At 44.4% G+C, this 23308-nt stretch overlaps 1 protein-coding gene across 6 annotated transcripts in view; it reads left to right on the top strand.

Moving 5' to 3' along the window:
• ZFAT (zinc finger and AT-hook domain containing) overlaps positions 1–23308 on the top strand; it is a 239854-nt gene that overhangs the window by 100038 nt on the left and 116508 nt on the right. For 4 of the 6 annotated variants that reach the window (XR_012416955.1, XM_005564124.4, XM_065519659.1 and 1 more), the window contains 4 exons: positions 2228–2413; positions 4007–4157; positions 9602–11058; positions 11873–12105. Coding sequence is in view for 5 of the 6 variants with exons in the window: in XM_005564124.4 (XP_005564181.1) it covers positions 2228–2413; positions 4007–4157; positions 9602–11058; positions 11873–12105 (2027 nt within the window). In the remaining variant the exon portion in view is untranslated. The remainder of the gene's footprint in view (positions 1–2227; positions 2414–4006; positions 4158–9601; positions 11059–11872; positions 12106–23308) is intronic. The other 2 variants (XM_045398740.2, XM_074000058.1) reach the window with 1 other exon arrangement.

Genomic DNA, 23308 nt, shown 5'->3' with positions numbered 1-23308 from the left:
GTAGGCACTGCCAGTGACTTTGAGATTACTTGTTTTCCTCATTCTCCGGCTTTATAGGGGTCACCCTGCTCTTCACCGGAGGGACTTGTCTGATGGTCTTGACTTTTTCCCTTTAGCCGTGGAGAGTGATGCAGTTCTGTTTGATTCATGATCTCATCTATTCATTCTTTTTAGCTCCATGTTACCATATTTAGTGCTGATACTAGTTATATGATTAAGGACCTTTTCCAGTGAATGAAAGAACTTCTATAAAACTGTTTCACTAGGTCTAAAAATGGTCCAAGCACCTGGATTATGGGACAAACACCAAAAAAAACTTCATAGAACATAGAAAATTAGAATGTTTGTTTTGACCAATCTGCCGTTAGCCAAGTTTTTTCTTCCTTCTTCCTGAGTGAGCTTTCGTTTAACCAGCCTGCCTCCCTAAGAAAGAATACTACTCCATTTTATCTTTTCCCTTCAGGCATTCCTTGGTACGTTTACTTGGGGAACTGGCTTTAGGCAGAGTTGAATCACTGGAAACAGACGGACCGAATGGCCTCTGGCTGTCTCCCTTTGGTTTCTCCTGTTTCTGCCGTATTGCTGTGTGGTTCCCATCTCACCTCCCTATAACCCAACCTTGCAGCACCTTCTGGACCCCCACCTTGCGTTTGCGCACCCTGCCTCCCTTCGTCTGCTTCCACGCTAATGGCTGAGAAAGGCGTATGTGGAATTGTTCCCTGTGCATTTGTCATATGTTCTGAGGAAGTGAATTTTGGGCAGGTTATTTCAGGTTTTGTGGCTCTATTTCTAAGTAAGAGAAAACTCCTTTTCCTCCCTTCCCTATATTTCCTCCTTGCTTAGGAATCTCAAATAGTGTGCATCCAACAGATGGCTTCTTCGTTCTTCACTTGGGTATGGAAGTTTTCTGACCCCTCAGGCTAATGCCAAGGGTAGCCATGTGGAATTAGCTGTTGTCTTTCTGTGTCTGACACGTTCCCTCTTCAGTGTATTTCAACATTTTTTGAACCCATTGACTTTGCTGTCTGTAGCAGCAGCACAAATATAATCCAGCCCTTCCCGGCTCGGACACCTGTGGCTCTCCATGGCCTTCCAGAGGCAGCAGGTAGGCCCCAGGCATTGTTTCCCTTCTCTCTTCCATTGTTTTAAGAAATTTTAGACTAGAGTCAGCCTTGAAAAATCAGAAGATTTCATGTAAATCTGGATTTCCATTCTCGCTGTGAGCCGTCAGAAGACGTGACTCTGTCTCCCCACCCAGCAGGCTGTTCCTCTGTGGGAAACTTGAGCCTCCTTTCCTTCCAGCTTCTCCCCCTCCCCAGGCCTGACTGGTCTCCATGCACGTTGATGTTTCACCCCCGGTTCCCCAAAGGAAGGTTCCAGGCTTCTCATGGCCATTCAGGGCCCTTTTGGGCCCAGCTCTGATGCCCTCCCCTGGTTTTATTTCTGTCTCCCTGCTTCCTTATGGAGTTGTCACCACACAGGATACTTGGGCACTGGTTTATACTTTGGCTCTGCCATCTGTCCCTAGTTTGGAACACATCATTTCCACCACACCCACTCCTTTGCCCCATACCCCTTGCCTGTATTCCCTAACCATTGCTTTGCACATGCTTGCTTTTTATGTGAACCGAGGACTTACATCCCCACAAAGGGGAGAATCTACCATCCTTTCCTGTAACCATCTTAGACCCTTGTTCATTTCACTCGGTGCGCAGCAGACTGCCCTGGATTGCCTGTGCTGTTTGCATGTCTGCCTCTCCCCCTGCACTGTGGGGCCCTCGAGAGCAGGGTCTGCACCTTATCATTCTTTTTGTCCACCATGCCTGGCACCCATACAGTAGCTGATAAGTGTAAGTTGAATACGTGAATGATTTATTTCTTAGAATATAAATCGTGGAGACCTTATCTTCTCTGCAGTGTTGTTTATTAATGATTCTGAAGTCTGCTAAGCCTCATGAAGACAAGACAAGACAAGAAACTATGTCTGCTTCACCCAACAGTGTGTGCCCAGGGCCTGGGTGATGGCCTGTGGCAGGGAGCAGTGAACATGTACTCAATCGAGTGAAGGCGTGAAGAGCCACCGTGGTCCCTACAGTGATTCCGTGCATGGCACTGCAGACCAAAGAGCTGTGTTTCCTTTACTGTCCCGTGAAAGAGTAATGTTTACCCTCCAACTCTGCCACTGATATAAAAGGATACCTTATGCATCTTGGTATTTGCTCCTTAGGTAACGAGTCTGACCTTGAACTAGAAAAGAAGTGTAAGGAAGATGATCGGGAAAAAGCCTCGAAAAGACCACGGTCACAGAAAACAGAGAAAGTCCAGAAGATCTCAGGAAAGGAGGCCGGACAGCTTTCTGGGGCGAAGAAACCCATCATAAGTGTGGTTTTAACTGCACACGAAGCAATTCCAGGTGACTGCACCAAGCGGGAAAGGACAAGGCAAGACCCTTGGCAAGCCTGTGCTAAGGGTAGCCTGGTGTCACAGTCTGAGTCAGAACACAGAGCTGGTGCCTTGGTGGGGCTCTCCATTTAGTCACCCACTAATTCGAGAGCATGAGCTTACTGCCCAGGTGTTGTGGTAAATGGATAGAGAAGAAGCTGTGAGGGCTACTGTGAGGGCTGCTGCTCCTGCTGTGGTCCCACAACCCCGCCGTGCTGCTCCTGCTGGAGTAGTGGTTCCGGGAGCAGTTTGTTTTCTTCCTCCCCTCACCCAGCTCTTCTGCTGGGTGTGTGCCTTCCCCTCCTGCTCTCAGCCATGCTGTCCTGCATGTGAGGCCAGCCCGTTCAGCCAGACGCATGCAGGCTGCTGCTCCAGAACCATGCTAACCCTGCCCACCTTCTGTTTTGTATTTTTTTCCTCTCTACACATAGAAAAGACGTAAACTGACATAGACACCCACTATTTCCATCTCTCAAAGGTTAGAGTTCTATTCTCATTTTTCTTTTCTCTTAAGATCAAGACAGTGGGAAATGTCCTAAGGTGGTATCCTGGGGTGCCTCTGATCTTTTTTTGTATTTTTAGAAGGGGTTCACCAAATGTTTTATAATGCTAGAAATTTCCATCTCTGTATTCTTTTACATGAAATAACTGGTAGATATGTTGCACTATATTTTTTAAAAAGATCTCCTCTAGGATGGTACCCTTAATTAAAAAAAAAACAGTTTATAATTGTGTTTCAAAGTATAATAATTTTTTCCCTATGTGTTTGAGGTGACTGCTGTCAAATAAAATTTAAAAATTAATTTTGGGATTTTAAGGACGGCTATAGCCTTTTAAGTGCCTATTTTCAATGCTAAGAGTAACTCATTATTTAAAATGAAAACTCTGAATAAATTCTCCTTCTATACATCACTGCAGACCAAGGTGATCAGTAGAGAACAGACCATATAAAATTGTGTGACTAGAAGAACTTTCTGGAAAGTCACTTTGTCAGCCCTGCTCACTTCAGAACAGTGTTATTCTGGAAAATAAGAAACCCAGAAGAGAATTTCCGATTTTCAATTGTTGCTAGAGAAAGTTTCTAGAATTTTTCTAAAAATTAGTGGTAGTATTTTGATATTTCTTTAAGCAAGGGTGAAAAGTGTAAATAATTCCTTTGCAATTCCAGAAACAAGGGGTAAATTGGATCTTTTTCTTTAATGTGGTTTGACATGGGTGATCCTATATAAAAGCTTGCAAGTAACATACATGTATATGTGTGTGTATATATATATGTATACTTTTTAACATAAGTAGATCAAGTGAAAATATATCTCAAGAGGACATTTAGACAGATTATTGAAAAACTTGTCCTTACTTTCTCAAAAACATGCACACACACTCTCACCCCCCCCACCCCACCCCCCGCCAAAGAACTTAAATGTGTGAGCTGAGTGAAAACCATCTTGCGTGGGCATCAGACAGTATAGAAATGTACTTCCCAGCACCATCCCCTCTGTTGCGATGGGGTCATGGCCCACTTTCGATGCCTCTCAATAAGCAGTGCCTTTTGCATCAATCTCAGGTGCTACCAAGATTGTGCCAGTGGAGGCCGGGCCCCCTGAAACAGGAGCTACAAATTCTGAGACCACTTCAGCAGACCTGGTGCCTCGGAGAGGCTACCAGGAATACGCCATTCAGCAGACACCTTATGAGCAACCAATGAAGTCCAGCAGGTAAAGTGTTTTGTTCTGTAACTTTAGCCAGAGGTTGGAAGTGAGTGAACTCCAGAGAGTGCAGGAAGGATCAGCATGCTTGTTCATTTGGATCTGCTTATAAACTTGTTTATAAAAGATACTGACTCTTTGATTCAGCGGCAGAATTACCCCTCCATTGCAGCCCTCAGTGTGCTGACCGAGCCTCCAGTGTGTTACAGAGTAGCATGCTTTTAGAACTGAGCACCAGTTGGTTTAAGCCAGAGCATTTTATTTAAAGCACACCTATTTTTTACCTTAATAAAAAGAAATTGAAACATAGCTTTAGTAAAGTTTTAGATATTTATAGCTTCACATGTTACAATTTAGAAAAATCTTTATTTCCTTCCCACTTTCAAAAGTAACACAAGTGTGTTGCAGAAGGCTCACATATCCCATATAATGTGGCGTTAAAGTAACCTAGAGTTACTCTTTCTAGTGGTAGTTTAGTTCATGTGCTTCTATAAGTTTTTTGAAATATGCTAACATATATTGGTTTAATTTTGTTGCTTTTTGCAAATACTAAATACCAAAAGTACTGTTTAAAATTTTAAAAAAAAGCTTACTATACCTTGAATGTCTTTGATTTTTAGTACACAGTTTAAAAAGCTGTGTTTGCTGTTATGTGGATGTATTTTAGTTTATATGGCCAGTTTTTACTATTACGGACAATGCAATGATTAACGTTTTGGTGCATACATCTTTCCATACTTCAAGACTTCCTGTGGAATCGATTGCTAGAGTTGAAACTGCTACAGCAAAGGATATGAGTGCTTAGTGCTTAATTGACATTAAAAACTGTCTTCCAGATACACTGGATCGGTTGACCACCCATAGCAAACCAGTGTGTTTCTCTACACTCTCCCCACATTGTCTGTCTTTAGCCTGTACCTTCTGAGGTCAGTTAACAAACTCTGATCCCCCGAGGTCTGAAAACATTTCTCCCAACTAGAAGGAAAGACAAAGAAAATGCTTGTTGCCAGTGGTTTTCCTCTGTTTCTGGAAGAAGAGAAATGGGGTGTTTTTGAGTAGAACGTAAGCTTTAGAATGAAATAGACCTAGGTTGGCTCTAGACTATTCTGTATAAGTTCAGCTCAGTTAATTGAGCACCTCTTATGTGCTGGGCACTAGAATCAGACAGATGCAGCCCCTGCCCTCATGAAGCTTATACTCCATTGTAACTTGACACACGTTACTTTGCATCTCACATTTGTTGCACAATTTTAAGACTAATAGAATTTTAGTTTAGTAGTGAGAATAAAAGATAAAATATGCAAAGTGCCTGGCACATGTAGTGCTCTCATTAAATTATATTATTATATCATGTGGGATGCTTCATTAATTTGTGGCCTCAGTCCTCTATTCTTGTAAATGTGAACAACTGAATTTATTGATGAAGTTGTAAAAACACTCATTCCTTTGGTGAATTTGTAATAGAATGAAGTTTCTAAAATCATTCTGTGTTTCAAGTCAGGTTGATTTGTAGCCTTAATTAATTACCTTCACAATATTTCAAGGTCTGTTGGGGAGGGGTTCAGCTAAATGTTAATCTAGTTACGGGTAAATACACTGAATATTTAATCAACAGAGCTAGGCTATATTTTTGTTGTCATGCATTCTATTAATATTTTATTGTGCAAATTATAAGATAACTATGAAAGAGATGTTTTTGCATAAGGATTTTACTTGGTAAAATACAGATTAAAAACTTTTAGGTTATATAATTCTTCTCTCATAATAAATGATACAGAGTTATTGTATAACAAATTTTGGAAGTTCAGAAAACTGAGGGCAGCCTTTTTTTCAGCATGCACATTTTATAAAATTGAGTTTATATTTTATATGCGATTTTGTATCTCACTTTTTAAAAGTTTTTTTTTTTTTTTTTTTTTTTGGAGACAGAGTCTCACTCTGTTACCCAGGCTGGAGTGCAGTGGCACAATCTTGGCTCACTGCAGCCTCTGCCTCCCAGGTTCAAGCTATTCTCTTGCCTCAGCCTCCTGAGTAGCTGGGAATACAGGTGTGCACCACCATGGCCAGCTTTTTTATTTTTTTTTTTTTTCTGATTTTCAGTAGAGATGGGGTTTCACTGTGTTGGCCAGGCTGGTCTTGAACTCTTGACCTCAAGTTTGCCACCCGCCTTGGTCTCCCAAAACGCTGGGATCACAGGCGTGATCCACTGTGCCCGGCTGTCACTTTTAAAAACTTAATCACATTACATTTATATGCGTTTGTTACTCAAATTAATGACAAACATTTTGCTTTATAGCAACAAGGCATAATTTCATAAGGATATAGTGTAATCAGCTCAACTGTTGACAGTGGAGCCAACGAGATCTTTTAAAAATGCTCATCTGATGGTTACCCTTTTGGGCTTTGCCTTGCTCTTAGGGGTATAAGGGGCTTCCAAGACTAGCCCTGCCACCTCTGAGCCTTGTCCACCTGCTGTGGTTCCCCAGTACTCTTGCTCCTGCCGTCTGCTCCGGCCATCTGGGCCTCTTTTCACTTCCTTAGTCTTTCTTGCAGGCACCGCTTCCTCTTCCTGGATGCCTTTCCTCCCTCTTTCTTAGTTAATGCTTACCTGTCCTTCAGCTTTCTGCTCAAATGTCTTGTCCTCAGGGAGGCCTTCCCTGTCCCTAGACCAAGTCAGTCTACCCTGACTGGACTCTCAGAGTGTCCGGCCCTTATCCTTCTCCCAGGGAGCCTGATGGTCCTTGTCTGCTTACTTTTATATTTATTATGTAGGCTAGCCTATGGCACTTTCTGGAAGGTGAGCTCCAGAGAGCAGGCCTGTGCTTGTTTTCATTCCCTTTTGTATCCTGAGTACCTGGAACACTTTTTTAAGGGAATGAATAAGTGAAGAAAGATAAACATGCAAACAAACTAGTTCCCTATGTTGGTACCTTCGAACAGCTTCCCATTCTTAACCATTGCGGAAAATGAGCCATGAGCACCATCATCTGAAATTTGTATTCTTTCTTTTGGATAAATTCCCAGAAGTGGAATAACTGAATTAAGGAGTATGACCTTTTAAAGTTCTGCTGGATTTCTTTGTAAAAGCAGTGGTGAGAGTACCTCTCTGAGGAGGCAGCATTTGGAGTAAAGTGACTTCATAGAACTCGCGTGGACATCGAAGCTCTGGCATCGGTTCACTGTCACAGTCAATGACTCGGACTTAAGAGTCAGATGGAGGCTGTGTAGCATCCTCATCAGATTCACTATCCTCGAGGGGAACCCAGGCATTAAGGGCCTTACCAGGTATTTGCCTAATGATACAAAAAATCAGAGCAAAAGATTCTCCTGACCATTTAGATCTTGCAGTAGAAGAGAAAATATGCAAAGTCTTGATTTATTTATTTAATTAATGTTATGAATCCAGGGTTTCTTTCTTTGGCATGCTTTGTGCCAATAATATGTATCACCTTCTGGATATCTTTGTCATTTGAGAAAGATCCAAATTACTTTCCTTAAATTAGCCTTGGGCTTAGCATGCAGGCATACTAGTAACTTCCAAATTTAAATATTATAATTACATCATGTGAATTGTATCCTCTGGTATTTATGGACTGCAATCCATTTAAATATTTTAAATTTAAAGACAAGGCCACCTGTGTTGATCAGACACAGTTGTTTGGATAGTTTTATAACTATAGACTTTACAGTGAGAGTGGGTTCAGTTGAATGATATCTTGTTAATAGCACTACATGATTATTAGTACGTTTGAGGTCCTTTTTGGATAACCTGGACACATTGTCCAGAGAAAGCAGTTACGGCTGGAGAAGAAGCCTCACTTGCCTCCTTAGACTCATCTGTCAGTGCCTGTCCCTGGTTCCTATTGTGGTACTTTGGTGATTGCCATTTGCTGGTTTCAGAAACAAGGCTTGGCCATTCCAGCAGCAATGGAAACCCCACACAGGGAGCCTTCTTTGCAGCACAGTCACTCTGGGGCAGGGTCGCTGCGTGTCAGTGATTTCAGGCAGTAGAGAGGATGAGCATGCACGTGTAGGCTCTAGAGTCGGCGTCTTCCTAGATTCAAGTCCTGGCTTCACCACTTACCAATTGTACAACATGGGGCAGAGACTCAGTTTTCTCATCTGTAAAACGAGTATAACGATACAGATGGGATTAAATACTTAGCATAGAGCTTATCATACTACACATACTCAGTAATTATTAGCTGTTATTATTACCATCTCATTCAGCACACACATTGCTGTACTGAAAGAGAGAGAATTCATGAGGCAGGTGGACCATGCTTTTATTCTTCACCACATGCATGAAATCTGACACAGTATCTGAAACACATTGGCAGGTGTTAACAAATGGTGGCCATTTATGAATAAATGGAATACAAAGTTAATAAACAGCAACCCTATTTTCCCCATCTGAGTTCTAAACCAACCATGATAGAGGAGGAGGAAGATGGAGAGCCACACGCCAGCTCTGTGACTGACAGAGATGTGGAGGAGAACAGTGTGGTACAAGTCAGCAGGAGCCTCCTGTTACTGCCTGCAGAATGCGACAGACTTTCTCTCCCACTCGCAGTCCTGGATCGCTGTGGCCAGGCTCACAGAGGCCCAGCTGGCTAAGTGCCCGCTGTATCCCATGCTTACCCCAGTCAGGCACATCCTCCCCAGAAATAGGCAGAGCTCAGCTCGTGACTTAGGTCCTGCTCTGAAGTCACCAGTCTAACACATTGGTCCTCTTTTCTTGAGAAGAAGTAAGGATGTGGAGAAAGGCCAGGGGTCTTTCACTAATGGGTGGCCCTCACATGGAAACTTGCAGAAAGGAAAAGAGTCACCCCCAACAGTTGGTTGAATGAATAGGCAAGTCTGGCTTTACCAAGCTATTGAAAAGATGGTTGCATCCAGCCTTATGCAACAGACTGAATTCATTCCATTAAGACTAGTCCTGTTAAAATATCGCAGAACCACCTAGGTCAGCTTGGAACACAGCTGATTATTATTGTGCATGCAGTAGACGGCACACCTGTCCTTCCGCTTCCATCTTCCTTCTTTTGCTTCCCTCTTTCCTTTTCTTGAAGCCCCAGTCCAGACAGACATCTCTTCCTCAAGTTTTCTCAGTCCAGACAGACATCTCTTCCTCAAGTTTTCTCAGCTACCCTAATCCAGGTTAGAGGTCTTTTTCCTTTTTTGCCGTGTGTGTATTCCTATCAATACATACCACGCTGTCATGCAAACATTTGCCAACCTGTCCTCCCTCCCACAAGACTGTGAGCTCCTGAAGGACCATGGCCCACATGAGCCCTCTGATCCTGTTTGTTGATTGAATGAATGCACCCATCCAGTGTCTGTCCAGTTTCGTTCACTTTTCAGCCTTTAGTGTTTGGTTCATAACAAGGATGTAGAGTTCATGAGGAACATTCAAGGTCTCCAGATGTAACCATGCTGTCATCTGTTTCTAGGCTAGGTCCCACTCAGCTCAAAATCTTCACTTGTGAATACTGCAACAAAGTCTTCAAGTTCAAGCACTCGCTGCAGGCCCACCTGAGGATCCACACCAATGAAAAGCCATACAAGTGCCCCCAGTGCAGCTACGCCAGTGCCATCAAGGCCAACCTCAACGTGCACCTGCGCAAGCACACCGGCGAGAAGTTCGCCTGCGACTATTGCTCGTTCACCTGCCTGAGCAAGGGCCACCTCAAGGTGCACATTGAGCGGGTGCACAAGAAGATCAAGCAACACTGCCGCTTCTGCAAGAAGAAGTACTCTGACGTCAAGAACCTCATCAAGCACATCCGAGATGCACATGACCCGCAGGACAAGAAGGTCAAGGAGGCCTTGGACGAGCTCTGCCTGATGACAAGAGAGGGCAAGCGGCAGCTGCTCTATGACTGCCACATCTGTGAGCGCAAGTTTAAGAATGAGCTGGACCGCGACCGCCACATGCTGGTCCACGGAGACAAGTGGCCTTTTGCCTGTGAGCTCTGTGGCCATGGGGCCACCAAGTACCAGGCGCTGGAACTGCATGTCAGGAAGCACCCCTTTGTGTACGTCTGTGCCGTCTGCCGCAAGAAGTTCGTCAGCTCCATCAGGCTGCGCTCCCACATCAAAGAGGTGCACGGGGCTGCCCAAGAGGCCTTGGTCTTCACCAGTTCCATCAACCAGAGCTTCTGCCTCCTGGAGCCTGGTGGGGACATCCAGCAAGAAGCTCTGGGGGACCAGCTGCAGCTGGTGGAAGAGGAGTTTGCCCTCCAGGGCATGAATGCACTCAAGGAAGAGGCCTGTCCTGGGGACACTCAGCCGGAGGAGGACCGGAAGGAGCCGGAGGCCCCTGGGGAAGTGCCTGCCCCAGCCGTTCACCTGGCCTGCCCGCAGGCCGAAAGCACAGCCCTGCCACCCTGTGAGCTGGAAACCACTGTGGTCTCCTCCTCAGACCTGCATTCTCAAGAGGTGGTTTCAGATGATTTTTTGTTGAAAAATGATAGCTCCTCCACGGAGGCTCATGCTGCTCCTGAGAAGCCCCCAGACACGCAGCACACAAGCTCAGTCCAGACACAAGGTGAAGTGATCACACTACTGTTGTCCAAGGCCCAGAGCGCTGGGTCAGACCAGGAGAGCCAGGGCGCCCAGAGCTCCCCAGGGGAAGGGCAGAACATGGCTGTGCTTTCAGCTGGTGACTCAGACCTCAGCAGTTGTCTCAGGTCAAACCCAGCCGAGGCCTCAGACCTCCTCCCTCCAGTAGCTGGTGGTAGGGACACCATTGCACATCAGCCTGACTCTTGCAAAGCTGCCCCTGAGCACCGGTCAGGCATCACCGCCTTCATGAAGGTCCTGAACAGTTTACAGAAGAAGCAAATGAACACCAGCTTGTGCGAGCGGATCCGGAAGGTTTATGGAGACCTGGAGTGTGAATACTGTGGTAAGGAAAGGCAGCGCCGGTGCGCGGCCCTGTCCACTCCCATCACGCTGTGGTCACCTCGCATTTGATTTGAGCTCACATCTGTTTGCAAAGAACACCTTCTAAGTGAGCCACCCTCCTCCATTGTAGATAGGAACGGTGACCGCTGTGTGGCAGTTAGCGCTTGGAGTCTTATGGAGGCGGCCGGGATGGTCGCACAGTTGACCGTGCTGACCTGGTCAGGTGTGTGTGCTGAGGGTTACCCATGACCTCTACCAGAACTCTAACTAAGAAGAATCTTTCTTCTGGCACGTGACAAGTTTAAAGTTGAGCTTTAAATTGTGGCCCAACTACTAGATCAGCCAAGAGAGGTTACAAAAGTTACAAAAGTGGCTGCAGCTCTCTGTAGGGAGGTCCCAAATAGCACCCTGCAACTCACAATGAAAGCATGGCTCCTGGAACTCCTGGGGAGCTGGTGGTGCAGGATATCGAAAATCCAGCTCCAGACCTGCTGTCCCAGGAGGGCCAGTAGAACTTAGAGATTAGCAGATTTATGCATGTGCATCATGGTATTTGGCGCCATAACTGGTTCTCACATGACTTCCTCCTCTGCTGGCCCTGACGTCATGCAAAAAATAGTAGCACCCTTAATATTTGCAACCTCCCACCTTTGAAAAGTAATTTTCAGGCAGAAGTGTGGTGAAAAGTATGAAGGGCGACCCGGACAAGTGCAAGAGGGAGATAAATATGGTAGATAAAAAATAATAATCATTTAAAAGATTCAAAATCAGTCAAAAAAAAACTTCCTTGTTCTCATGTGAAAATATTTTTTTAGGCAAACTTTTTTGGTACCAAGTGCATTTTGATATGCATGTCCGCACCCACACCCGGGAACATCTGTATTATTGCTCCCAGTGTCATTATTCTTCCATCACCAAAAACTGCCTTAAACGCCACGTAATTCAGAAACACAGTAACATCTTGCTGAAGTGTCCCACTGACGGCTGTGACTACTCGACTCCAGATAAATATAAGCTACAGGCACATCTTAAAGTTCACACAGCGCTGGTAAGTAGCAAGCCCAAGCGGCAGCCCCGTCTCCCCTGGGTGCTCATTGCTTTCTCAAGTTTATGCATATATGTAGGTGTCCCCGCTGTAGGTCAGCCCTGAAAACATAGAGAGGTCCTTCTCCTTACACAGCTGTGCGCGTGACAGAGGCTTCCCAGGTTCTTTCTAACAGCAAGAGTCTCTAATATGTTGAAAAAAGAGATTAGATGGAACAAACTGTTTCCTGTGCAGATTTTTTTAGCATCAGATAAAGTCTACAGAAGAAATATCTATAGAGTAGAAGTAAAGTCAGAATTTCTTAAATGACATTTTAAGGAATAATTAATAGCAGAGATAGCAGTAATAGCTACTACTGAATGTGGTTGAGAGGTTGAATTAGATAGTGCTGTACAGTGATGAGAACAATATTTGGTTCATAGTAGATGTTGATGACCACTACTGTCACAGTTTTGTGTCATTTTAATCTCTGGGAGAGAATGTCTTTGAAGCACGTTTATTTTTAAAAAGTGATATGTTAATTCAAGATGCTGTTAATATTCACGAAGGTAAATTTCTTTAGGTCTTTGGTGGAGGATCTCGTAACACAATGAATGAATGTTTATTTTTGCAAATTCTAATCTAACTCAAGAGGCTGACACGTGAGAGTGATTTGAGACTTCGTAAAGTTATAAAGGAAGCACATCTGGCCCCAGGTGTGGTTCTGTTTTAATTGAATGCCTTTTTATGCTACAGACAGCAAAAAGTGAAGCTTCAGAAATTTGATGTGCTACCATGGTTTCCTGGCATAAAAATCATAGCAGTTTGTCACTAAGGGTCAAGTCGGGGTGTTTGGGTGTGGTGAGTAGGTCAGAGCATGGGCTTTGGGGTTGGACACCTGGATTCAAACACTGTCTCCAGCACTCTCACAGGCCCTGTGGCCTTGGGCAAGTCACTTGTCTTTCCTGAGTCCTGTATGAAATAGCCTTCTGTATAAGATACATATTTTTAAAATATCTATTTTATATACATCCACACATGTATGCATATACACACACATACACAGATGTGTATATACATGTATTTATACACGTGCTTATACACACCTACACACATACACTTATATGCACACACACACACACATACACACACATATGTACAGTACTTTAAAGAACTTGGCACAGTGCTTGTCATGTAGTTGACTGTGTACCCGCTATTGCATGTCACTCGGCACTTCTCAGTACACATCCTCTCTCCTTCCTTTTCTTTCTCTCTCTCTCTCTTTGAGTAGCATGTGAAGGCACGTTGTTTGTAATTCCTCATGGAACTGCTGTCATGTAGATACTGCTTCCAGTACACTATTATGGCCGTACATATTATGGCCGGGAAAAGTGAGGTGGCAGAATTCATTAAAGTGATTTTGCTGGAAGCTCATATGAAGTCAGGAGGGAGTGAAGCCAGTACGAAAACAAGTTCTTGGGAGAAGCCTTTGAATATGGCAATAAAGACTAGGAAGCAGACTGCTGAGTTTTCACCCTGGCTCCCCCGTTTACACGTTTTTAACCTTGGGATAAGTTATGTGACCTATTTGCCTCAGTTTACCCATCCTTGGGTGAGGATGAAGTGAGAGAATAGATGCAAATGTCTCAGAACAGTGCCTGGCATGGAGCAAGCACTGTGTGTCCTGGACTGTTACCATCATTGATTCTACTTCTGCTTTTGGAACTTGCTGCTCTGGATTTAGAGATTTTGAAACATAGGCTGAAAGAATGACAAGTAAAAGGAAGTTGTAAGTGAGCTTTACCACCTGGGACTGTATGTATTCTTCCACACCCAAATCTTGCCTGCCTGTTGTGAGGGACCCACAGTTCAGCCCAGAGATTTTCTTCCCCCAGCTGCTGATGCCCGGCCTCCTGGCCACATCCCTGGACCTCATGATCAGTGGGGGAGTGTCAGGAAGGTGTGCAGAGATCTTTGGCCCCAGTCTCATCTGCCTTCATTCTTCTTAGTAAACCAGCATTTAAAGAGGTTTCTTTTTTCAACTTTATGTGGTTATGAATCTTCCTACTGAGAGGCTTATCTCTTCAGTGTGAACATGTAGGATGGCATCTGGGGAAATACATGTTGGGGGAAAGGGAAGGAACAGCTGCTGTCTTTATCCTGTGGGTCAGCTCCTTGTGTGGTCTTAATTCTCATATTACTTCTAGGAGTTGGAGTATTTCCTCCACTGGGCAGATTAGGGACCTGGCATTACAGAGTCGTTTGGTAATTTGTTCATGGCTGTGCCATTGGTAAGGGACAGAGACTAGAAGTTAATTCTAGATCCTTGAGGAATCGCCATACTATTACTGGGTATATACCCAAAGGATTATAAATCATGCTGCTATAAAGACACATGCACACGTATGTTTATTGTGGCACTATTCACAATAGCAAATACTTGGAATCAACCCAGGTTTCCATCAGTGACAGACTGGGTTAAGAAAATGTGGCACATATACACCATGGAATACTATGCAGCCATAAAAAAGGATGAGTTTGTGTCCTTTGTAGGGACATGGATGCAGCTGGAAACCATCATTCTCAGCAAACTATTGCAAGAACAGAAAACCAAACACCACATGTTCTCACTCATAGGTGGGAACTGAACAATGAGATCACTTGGACTCTGGAAGGGGAACATCACACACCGGGTCCTATTGTGGGGAGGGGACGGGGGGAGGAATAGCATTAGGAGATATACCTAATGTAAATGGCGAGTTAATGGGTGCAGCACACCACCATGGCACAAGTATACATATGTAACAAACCTGCACATTGTGCACATGTACCCTAGAACTTAAAGTATAATTTAAAAAAAAAAAAAAAAAAAAAGAAAGGGAAGGGAAGATAAATAAATGTTTTTACTTTAAAAAAAAAAAAAAAAAAGCATTTAAGCCCACATTCTCACCACTGCCCGGGGCTGCCCATTTTGTTGTAGTTGGTCATTAACATCAACCACATGGTTCTTGGTAGGTCTCTTGGACACTTGTCCATCATCTGAAGGAATGTGGTTGAGTCAGATGTACCATGAGGGCAGGGACTGTGTTGGTTCTTTCTGTGCTGTTAAGTGGCAGTTGTGCTTTATATTACTATAATAAAATTTCTATGCAGCTAACTGCAAGAGAAGAGCAGCGTGCTGAATAAGGGGTTGTGACTTAGTTGACTTTATAAAAAAGATATGCTGGTGTGCTTCTCATTAGCTCTCATGTTTTCTTAGAAGTTGTACATTTAACTTCAATCTTTTCCCTCACTGATATTTGCAGTTCTTCCAGCTGAGACGCTTTTAAAGGTGAATGTGTTGCCACTGCTTCCAAAGCCAGCCAGTGCTGGCTGGAGGCCCCCTCCTCTATGTGTCAGGCATTGAGATTTTCAAGTAAGACCTGATCCCTGCCTGCAGGGTGCTCTTGGTTTTGTGAAGGGGGAGCTAAACAAGTAAACAGTAATGGCAAAATGGCAACGTGAGAGGGACAGTGACATCAATACAAGAGTGTACTCCCCCCCAAAAAAAATTTGCCTGGAAAGGACCTGGGAGGAAGGGTTCTGAGGGCTGTCTCAAGGAAGGGGTTCTGAGGTTATGAGTAGATTTGGGCCAGGAAAGAGAGTGAGGAGGAAATTCCCAGCAGAGTCAACAGCACAAACCAAGGGGAAGCTTTTTGTATTTACTCCAGGATGTTGAATTAGTGAACATTTTCCATGAAGCAGGTGGACCATATTGCCAACATAGTAAGATAGCATGATTTATGAAAACAGATTCCAGGATTTTTAGTTTAGACAACATTTGTCTTTTGAGCCTGCAAATTATTTTTGTAATGAAGCCAAGGGTACCAAGAAAATGCTGATGCAGTAAAAAAAAGAAAAAAAGAAAAAAAAATTCTACTTTCCCTGAATGAAGACTCTTTTGATCTGATAATAAAGTTGCTATCGCCAAGTGTTTTAAATAGAATTCTGTATTTTCAAGGACAGTTAAGGTGGGTTTTTTTTGGTAACAGCTTTACTTTATCAAGATATGTTTTACATAGCGTACGATTTGCTCATTAAAGTGTGAAATCAAAATTTTTTTTTTTTTAGTATATTCATGGAGTTGTGCAACTATCACCACAGCTAATTTCAGAGCTTTTTCATCATCTCATAAAGGAACCTGTTACCCATCAGCTGCCATCCCTTGTTCCCCTCCCTGAGCCCTAGGCAGCCACTAATCTGCTTTCTATATCTGTGGATTTGTCTCTTCTTTCTTTCATATGAAATTTCTTTCTTTTTTTAAGAAAGAAATCATAAAATATGTATATTCAATACAGTCTTTTGTGACTCATTTCTGTCACTTAATTCATCCATGGTTTCCTTTTTATAGCTGAATAATATTCCATTGCATGGATACACTGCATTTCATCAGTTGATGGCATTTTTTAGTGGTAATTTCACCAAGACAGTACCTCCCAACTACAGGGTGTTTTAAATCCACGGGATTCAGTCCAATTCTTTGTGAAATCACCTAAGAAAGCATGGAGGTTAATTCTAGTAGGTTAAGTATTTACCTTTCCTTAAAAGGGTTTTCAAAAATTATGAAGTGTCTAAGAAGAATTATCCATGTTTTCGTCACCACCCACCAGTATTTAGCTGTGTCATTGTCACTGTTCTGACACTTGTACCGTCATTGCTGCCATGAAATGGATAAAACTGGGAATTTGGAATTATAGGACGGGACTCTGGCTCTGTGTCTGTGGACTGTCCAGACTGCTTGGTCTTTATTTCCCTTTACCTGAAAGTGGAGTGGAAAATACTTCCCTGCTTTCTCTGGATGGTGGCAGTGCTCCAGTGGGATAGCGTGACTGTGCTTTGTGATGTCAGAGTGCCTTATGGATGTCCATGTGGTTGATCTTAGGACTGTGATCATGGCAGGGTCTAGCTGGGTCAGGAGAATGGTGCTGTTCTGATCAGGAAATGCACGGGACCTGGGACGAGACCTTGCACCAGTGTGGGGCTTGGTTTCCTTACCTGTGACCCTAGAGATGGAAGCAGGTATTGTAATTCTGGCTGCCTGGCCTTCTGCATTTGTTTCAGCATTTACTGCTTTCAGCACAGATGCCCGTGAAGAGTAAAAACGAGGGAGATTAAAAGTAGCCATCTCCCCGACCTGCCCCTCAAATGGGCCCATATCCAAGTTCTTTCCAGTTGCACCAGGACTGTAGGATGATCTGGCTAAGTACCTGCTTCTGTGACTCTTACAACCATTTATTAGCCAAGGATAAACCTGATGATTGGAAAGAATGTGTACATTTAACGAAGTTTCTTCCCACTACCTCCTTCTTCCAGTTAGTTAACTAGATGATGTCAGCTTATAGTCAAAGATGTCTTGGCATTAAAGAAATACAGGGACCTAGTCAAGAGAGTGAGTCAGTGACATTTCTGGAGCAAACCCACTGTTTACAGAACTGTGCAAACTTTATAAAGGGGGCACTCGAGCAAACGCGGTTTCAGTAGGCTGAGAGGAGGCTTTAGGTTCTGATATGCCCGAGTTCAGACCCCATATCTGTCTCTGTGATTTGGGGCAAATCCTTAGCCTCCGCGACCCTCAGTTTTCTAAGCTGTAAAAATGTAGATAAAAAGTACTTTTCTCTGCCTCTTTGGATTATGAGGACTGCATTAGAAAATATGTACTGTACAGAACACCCAAGTCAGCATTCTCTCTCTCTCTCTCTCTTAAAAACAAAACAAAACAACAACAACAAAAATCCATGAGAAGGTTATGAAATCAGTTTAGTGACTCATAGCTAGGATATATTATAAATGAAACAGAATAAAATAAAATAGAACTTGTCAGCATTATTCACCTCTACCAAGTGTAAGTATTATTTTCGGAGGCATTTGTTTCAGTGTTTATCTGTTAGTGTGTGCATGAATGTGCTGGGTGGTGCTGTCAGATGGGTGACCCCTGTGGGTCTCCTTAAATAGATATTTAGTGGCCTAAATCACATAATTCATGACCTCCTAAGTCAGAGTCACATGGTGATAATTGTTATGAATGAGATTCCTGAGCTCTTACCTCCACCATAATCTGATAATCTGTTATTTAAAGTTACTCCTGACACAAAAAGTGAAGGGGGCCAGCCCCTCCACACCTGTAGGTATTTCTCGTCAGGTGGAATGAGAGCTGAGAAAGAAATAAGACACAGAGACAAAGTATAGAGAAAGAAAAGTGGGCCCAGGGGACTGGCGCTCAGCATGCAGAGGACCTGCACTGGCACCGGTGTCTGAGTTGCCTCAGTATTTATTAATTACTATTTTCACTATCTCAGCAAGAGGAATGCGGCAGGAGAGCAGGGTGATAGTGGGGAGAAGGTCAGCAAGAAAATATGTGAGCAAAGGAGTCTATGTCACAAATAAGTCCAAGGGAAGGTACTATGCCTGGATGCGCACGTAGGCCAGATTTATGCTTTTCTCCGCCCAAACATCTCAGTGGAGTAAAGAGTAACAGAGCAGCATTGCTGCCAACATGTCTTGCCTCCCTCTACAGGGCAGCTTTTCTCCTATCTCAGAATTGAACAGATGTACAATTGGGTTTTATACCGAGACATTCAGTTCCCAGGGGCAGGCAGGAGAAAGTGGCCTTCCTCGATCTCAACTGCAAGAAGCCTTCCTCTTTTATTAATCCTCCTCAGCACAGACCCTTCACAGGCGTTGGGCTAGGGGACAGTTGGGTCTTTCTCATCCCATGAGGCCATATTTCAGACTATCACATGGGGAGAAACCGTGGACAATACCCGGCTTTCCAGGACAGAGGTCCCTGCGGCTCTCCGCAGTGCATTGTGCCCCTGGTTTATCGAGACTGGAGAACAGCGATGACTGTCACCAAGCATACTGCCTGTAAACATTTTGTTAACAAGGCACATCCTGCACAGCCCTAGATCCCTTAAACCTTGATTCCATACAACACATGTTCCTGGGAGCTCAAGGTTGGGGCAAAGTTATAGATTAACAGCATCTCAGGGCAAAGCAATTGTTCAGGGTACAGGTCAAAATGGAGTTTCTTATGTCTTCCCTTTCTACATAGCCACAGTAACAGTCTGATCTCTCTTTCTTTTCGCTACACAAAAGTGTGAGGCAGCAGGAAGTGGAGCATCTGGTGGATGTTTATGATATGCCTGTTTATTCCCTTTATTTCTGACCGCTTGCTTCTCAGAAAACCTCAAAGATAACCTGATGCTAAAGGTCTTGTAGCAGTTACAGCCCGAGCTTGGGAGCTGGTGCATTTGATGGTACATTCTGACTCTGGGACTTAGCAGTGGTGTGGCTCCATAACCTAACAAATCCCCTGGAAATGAAGCCAACAGGACCCACTTCCATGGGAATTTAGCGAGATCATGTTTGTAAGGGACACAGCCTAGTCCAGGCGTATAGGGAGGGGCCTGTCCAGAGTAATTCATCCTTCTAATCCTCCTTTTTAGGAGGAGGAGGAGGAGGAGGAGGAAGAAGAGGAATAGTAATAGTGATTGGTGGTGGTGCATCTATTGAGTCTGATGGTCTCCCAGCAAATGTTTAGAATACTTAACCTTTGTCACTGAGAAACGCATAGTCTTTCTTTGGCTATAAAGGCACACATATTTAAAAGAAATCTTACATGTACTTTCTGGAGATAAGCTAAAATAATATGTTGCCAACAAAGCACTGAGAAGCGAGAGGAAGCTACTTTCAATCTCTTTCTGGAAATAAATGGGTACACACAGTCAGTATGTGTACTTTTAAAGTAGAGGAAATGTTGTTTAATTAAAATGATTGTACATAATGTTTTCCCTTCCCACAAGCTTTAAGAAAATGATCTTTTCTTACTTGATCACGAAACACGTTTGCTTCTGTGTTGCTCCATTTAGGTGTTTTATCCACTGTCCAGGAGACCTCAGGCTACCAGAGCATGTTGTGCATGGAATAGCTTCATTTCAGCAGAAACTGAGATTCTAAATTGAAAGGGCATCACATGGCAAAACAGAACTATTTCCAGTGGAAAGGAAAATCCTTGAGTTGAAATCCTAAATCGAGCACATTTCTGGCTCTCTTCTAACTTGTTGAAATCAGTTGCAATTTCGACATCACTTTTCCTGTACTTTGCTGCACTTTCTGCAGACATCCTCACGGATTGTTGCGTTCCACGTGTTGGCACATCTCTTTCTTGATGAGCATTCGAGCCCCTGAGAATCTCACACCTGTTCCTCAGTGCAGCGCCTGACACATAACAGGGGCGCTATAGCAGCTGAGGAATGAATGAATGAGTCCGTGGAGGACAGCACATGCCATAACTGTGGTCTTCATTCCTGAGAAATGGTTGAGTAGAAACCCCCACCTTTATTTTTTAAAGCACCTGCCGCTAAGGCATAGACCAGATGAAGTTTGCCTGGAGCAGAGAGCCGGGCTGTGAGCCTCAGGGTTGGAGCTGACCTTGCACCCCAGGCCATACTGCAGCTTCCTGCGGCGTCTCCTTTCTTTCAAGGCCATTTCTGTCAGAGCAAACAGACTCCAAAAGCTGCGCTCTCCTACCGTCATTAAGGCATGGGTCTCTCAGACTCTCCATCTCTGCTGGGAGCTCTTTTAACCACCACTCTTTTTAAGTTTGCTGTGTCAGTCTGAGTTTTCATCTCTGGTATGGAACTGAGGTTTTGAAAAAGAAGTAAATGAGTCCTAAGAGTTCCCCCAACAACCCCCACCCAGTACCCTTTACCACCATCTGTGTCCTTCTGACAGTCTTCAAAGGCATCAAAAAATAAGGGGCCCTGATAAACTCTGAGATAAATTGCTTTCTGACTATCAGAGATTAAAAGAAAAAAAATCAAATAGCAGAGGCTCAGGGGAGATCACTGTAAACTCCTTCAAAGCCCTTCTGAACGCCAACTCTGATGATATGGGCACCGAGAGGCAGCCAGGGGTGGTGGAGGTCTCCAGGATGCCCGCCTAACCCGGGGCATCTTGCCCGAGGCCAAGGGCAGAGGAGAACGGTGACAGGAGTCCTCTGAGGAGCCCTGAGCCCGTGGTGTAGCCTGGCTGGGGGTCTGTGGCATTGCCTGGCCGGAAAACTCAGGACAGTTTCGTAAGACATGCCTGGACCCTTTGGACATGTGCGCTTGGCTGGCGTTGCTTGGTATTCAGATGTTTGGTGGGAAAGGCATCCAAACTGTTTGGTTGTTCAGAGGGACTTTTGGTTTGGTTTGGTTTTGGTTTTTAATGTAAAGTACGCTTTGTGTAAGTGTGCGCCGGTGAACACCAAAACAGGTGGAGGGTGCTCATTCAGATCCCGCTCTCGGAGACTCCCGGGGAGGATGAGCCCATGAGAAGGGCTGCTGTCTCAGGCTGAGTTGCATGATAGCAACATGGAAAGCACAGCAGCAAAGTCTTTCAGATTTATGGGGCACTCACTATAGGACAGGCTCCATTCTAAACACTCCATGTGTTTTTCATCTCCTTTATCCTTCTTGTGACCCTGTGAAGGAGGCATTGTTTTTTATTGCCATTTTACAGACAATGAAACGGAGGCACTGAGAGGTTAAATCACTTGTGCAAAGTTCCACAGCTAATAAGGGGGCAAAACCAAGATTTGAACCCAGGGGCTCAGAGCCCTGAACCTGTTCTGCTAGTCAGGGTCTCACAAGAGCAAGAGCTCTGGAGTCCAGCTCTGCCCTTCGTGTAGTGTGAACCTTGGGCAAGTTTCTAAAGGCCTCGTAGGATATGGTATGTAAAGCACTTTGCATCCAGTGAGTTCTTACGAAGTGGTAGCTCTTGTGCTTTTCATTATTTAGAGTAGGAGTAGACTGCCCAGCGGGGAGCACGGCGAGGAGTGCATTCGTCACACAAGGCATGGAACACACTTGGTGCCTTGTGGAGCTCACAGTAGGGGCTCCACAAGTAGAGGGAATCAGTCCTTCTGTAAATCCAAGAGAGCATGGAGTGGATTAACCTCCCCCAAAACACACACAGCCCAAAACATTTCCTTGCAGTGGTAGTTCTGCATATTTTGTTTTTACTTTTTGTTCAGCTCTCTGCACAGAGTCCTCCCTACCAGGATTTGGCTCTCTGTAAGCTGTGGGGTTTGGTAAGCTTGGCAATCAAAAGTGCCTCAGACTGGTGTATAAACAGCAGATATTTACTGTCACACCATCCTGGAGAGGTGTTGGCAGGGCCGCTTCCTCCTGAGGGCCGTGGGGGAGGATGTGGTCTGTGCCTCTCTGTGAGCTTCAGGTGATTTGCTGTCTGTCTTTGGCGTTTCTTGGCTGGCAGATGCATTGCCGTGGTCTCTGCCTCCATCTGCACATGGTGTTCTCCCTGTGTGCAGCTCTGTGTTCAAATTTCCCCTTTTTATAAGGACACCAGTCATATTGGATGAGGGCCCACCCTAGTGACCTCATTTTAACTGGATTACCTCTGTAAAGAGCCTGTTTCCAAGTAAGTTCACATTCTGAGGTATTGGAGGTTGGGACTCTGACATATGATTTTTTAGGGGATGTAATTCAACCAATAACACCCATGCTGGGGGAAAAGAGAGATATGAAATCACCCTCAAGTGAGCGCTGAGAGCAAAGGGAGGTGAGCAAAAGCCATAGCTTGGTAATTCACAAAAGCATCTTCCTAACTGAGTGTTACACCATGGTGGTCCCGGCTGTGAAGCTGCAGCATTGCAGGATGAACAACTACCTGCAGCCTCAGTGGGCCACGGATCTTGCGGGGGCAGGAGGCATCCTGGGTGGGCATCCGCACACTCTACTTCTAACACTGGCTCCTCCTCTCAGACTTTGGGCTTATCTCCTGGGTCTCGTTTTCTTAATCTGTAACATGAGCATGAACTGTGCCTATCTTTTGTGAGTGGTTGTGAGTCTCAGTACAATCACTTGCCCGTGCAATCCCTGTGTTGAGTGCGGGCAGAAATAATACGCTCTTGTGTTGTAGAGTAGCACTTGTCTGTGTGGTAGACCCACAGCCTTGAGGTTGAGTACCACCCACCTCCACAGAACTCTCCCCTCTAAGCCCCATCCCTTCCTTTTTAAATGGAGCTGTTGCCATTTCCCCATTTCCCTACACTTGAGCTCCCCAGGCTGTGCAGCGCCGGGTAGATCCTGTATGTGTGTGCTTGGAAGGATGTACTTTGTCTGGTTTTGATGAAGCTGATGATAATGATGGTGCTAATGAGAATGCTAGTGTTGCTGATGGT

The sequence above is a fragment of the Macaca fascicularis genome, chromosome 8 (assembly GCF_037993035.2).
Source record: "Macaca fascicularis isolate 582-1 chromosome 8, T2T-MFA8v1.1".
NCBI lineage: Eukaryota > Metazoa > Chordata > Mammalia > Primates > Cercopithecidae > Macaca > Macaca fascicularis.
Note: the sequence above shows the minus strand (reverse complement) of the source record. Positions and strands in the feature narration are given on the sequence as shown.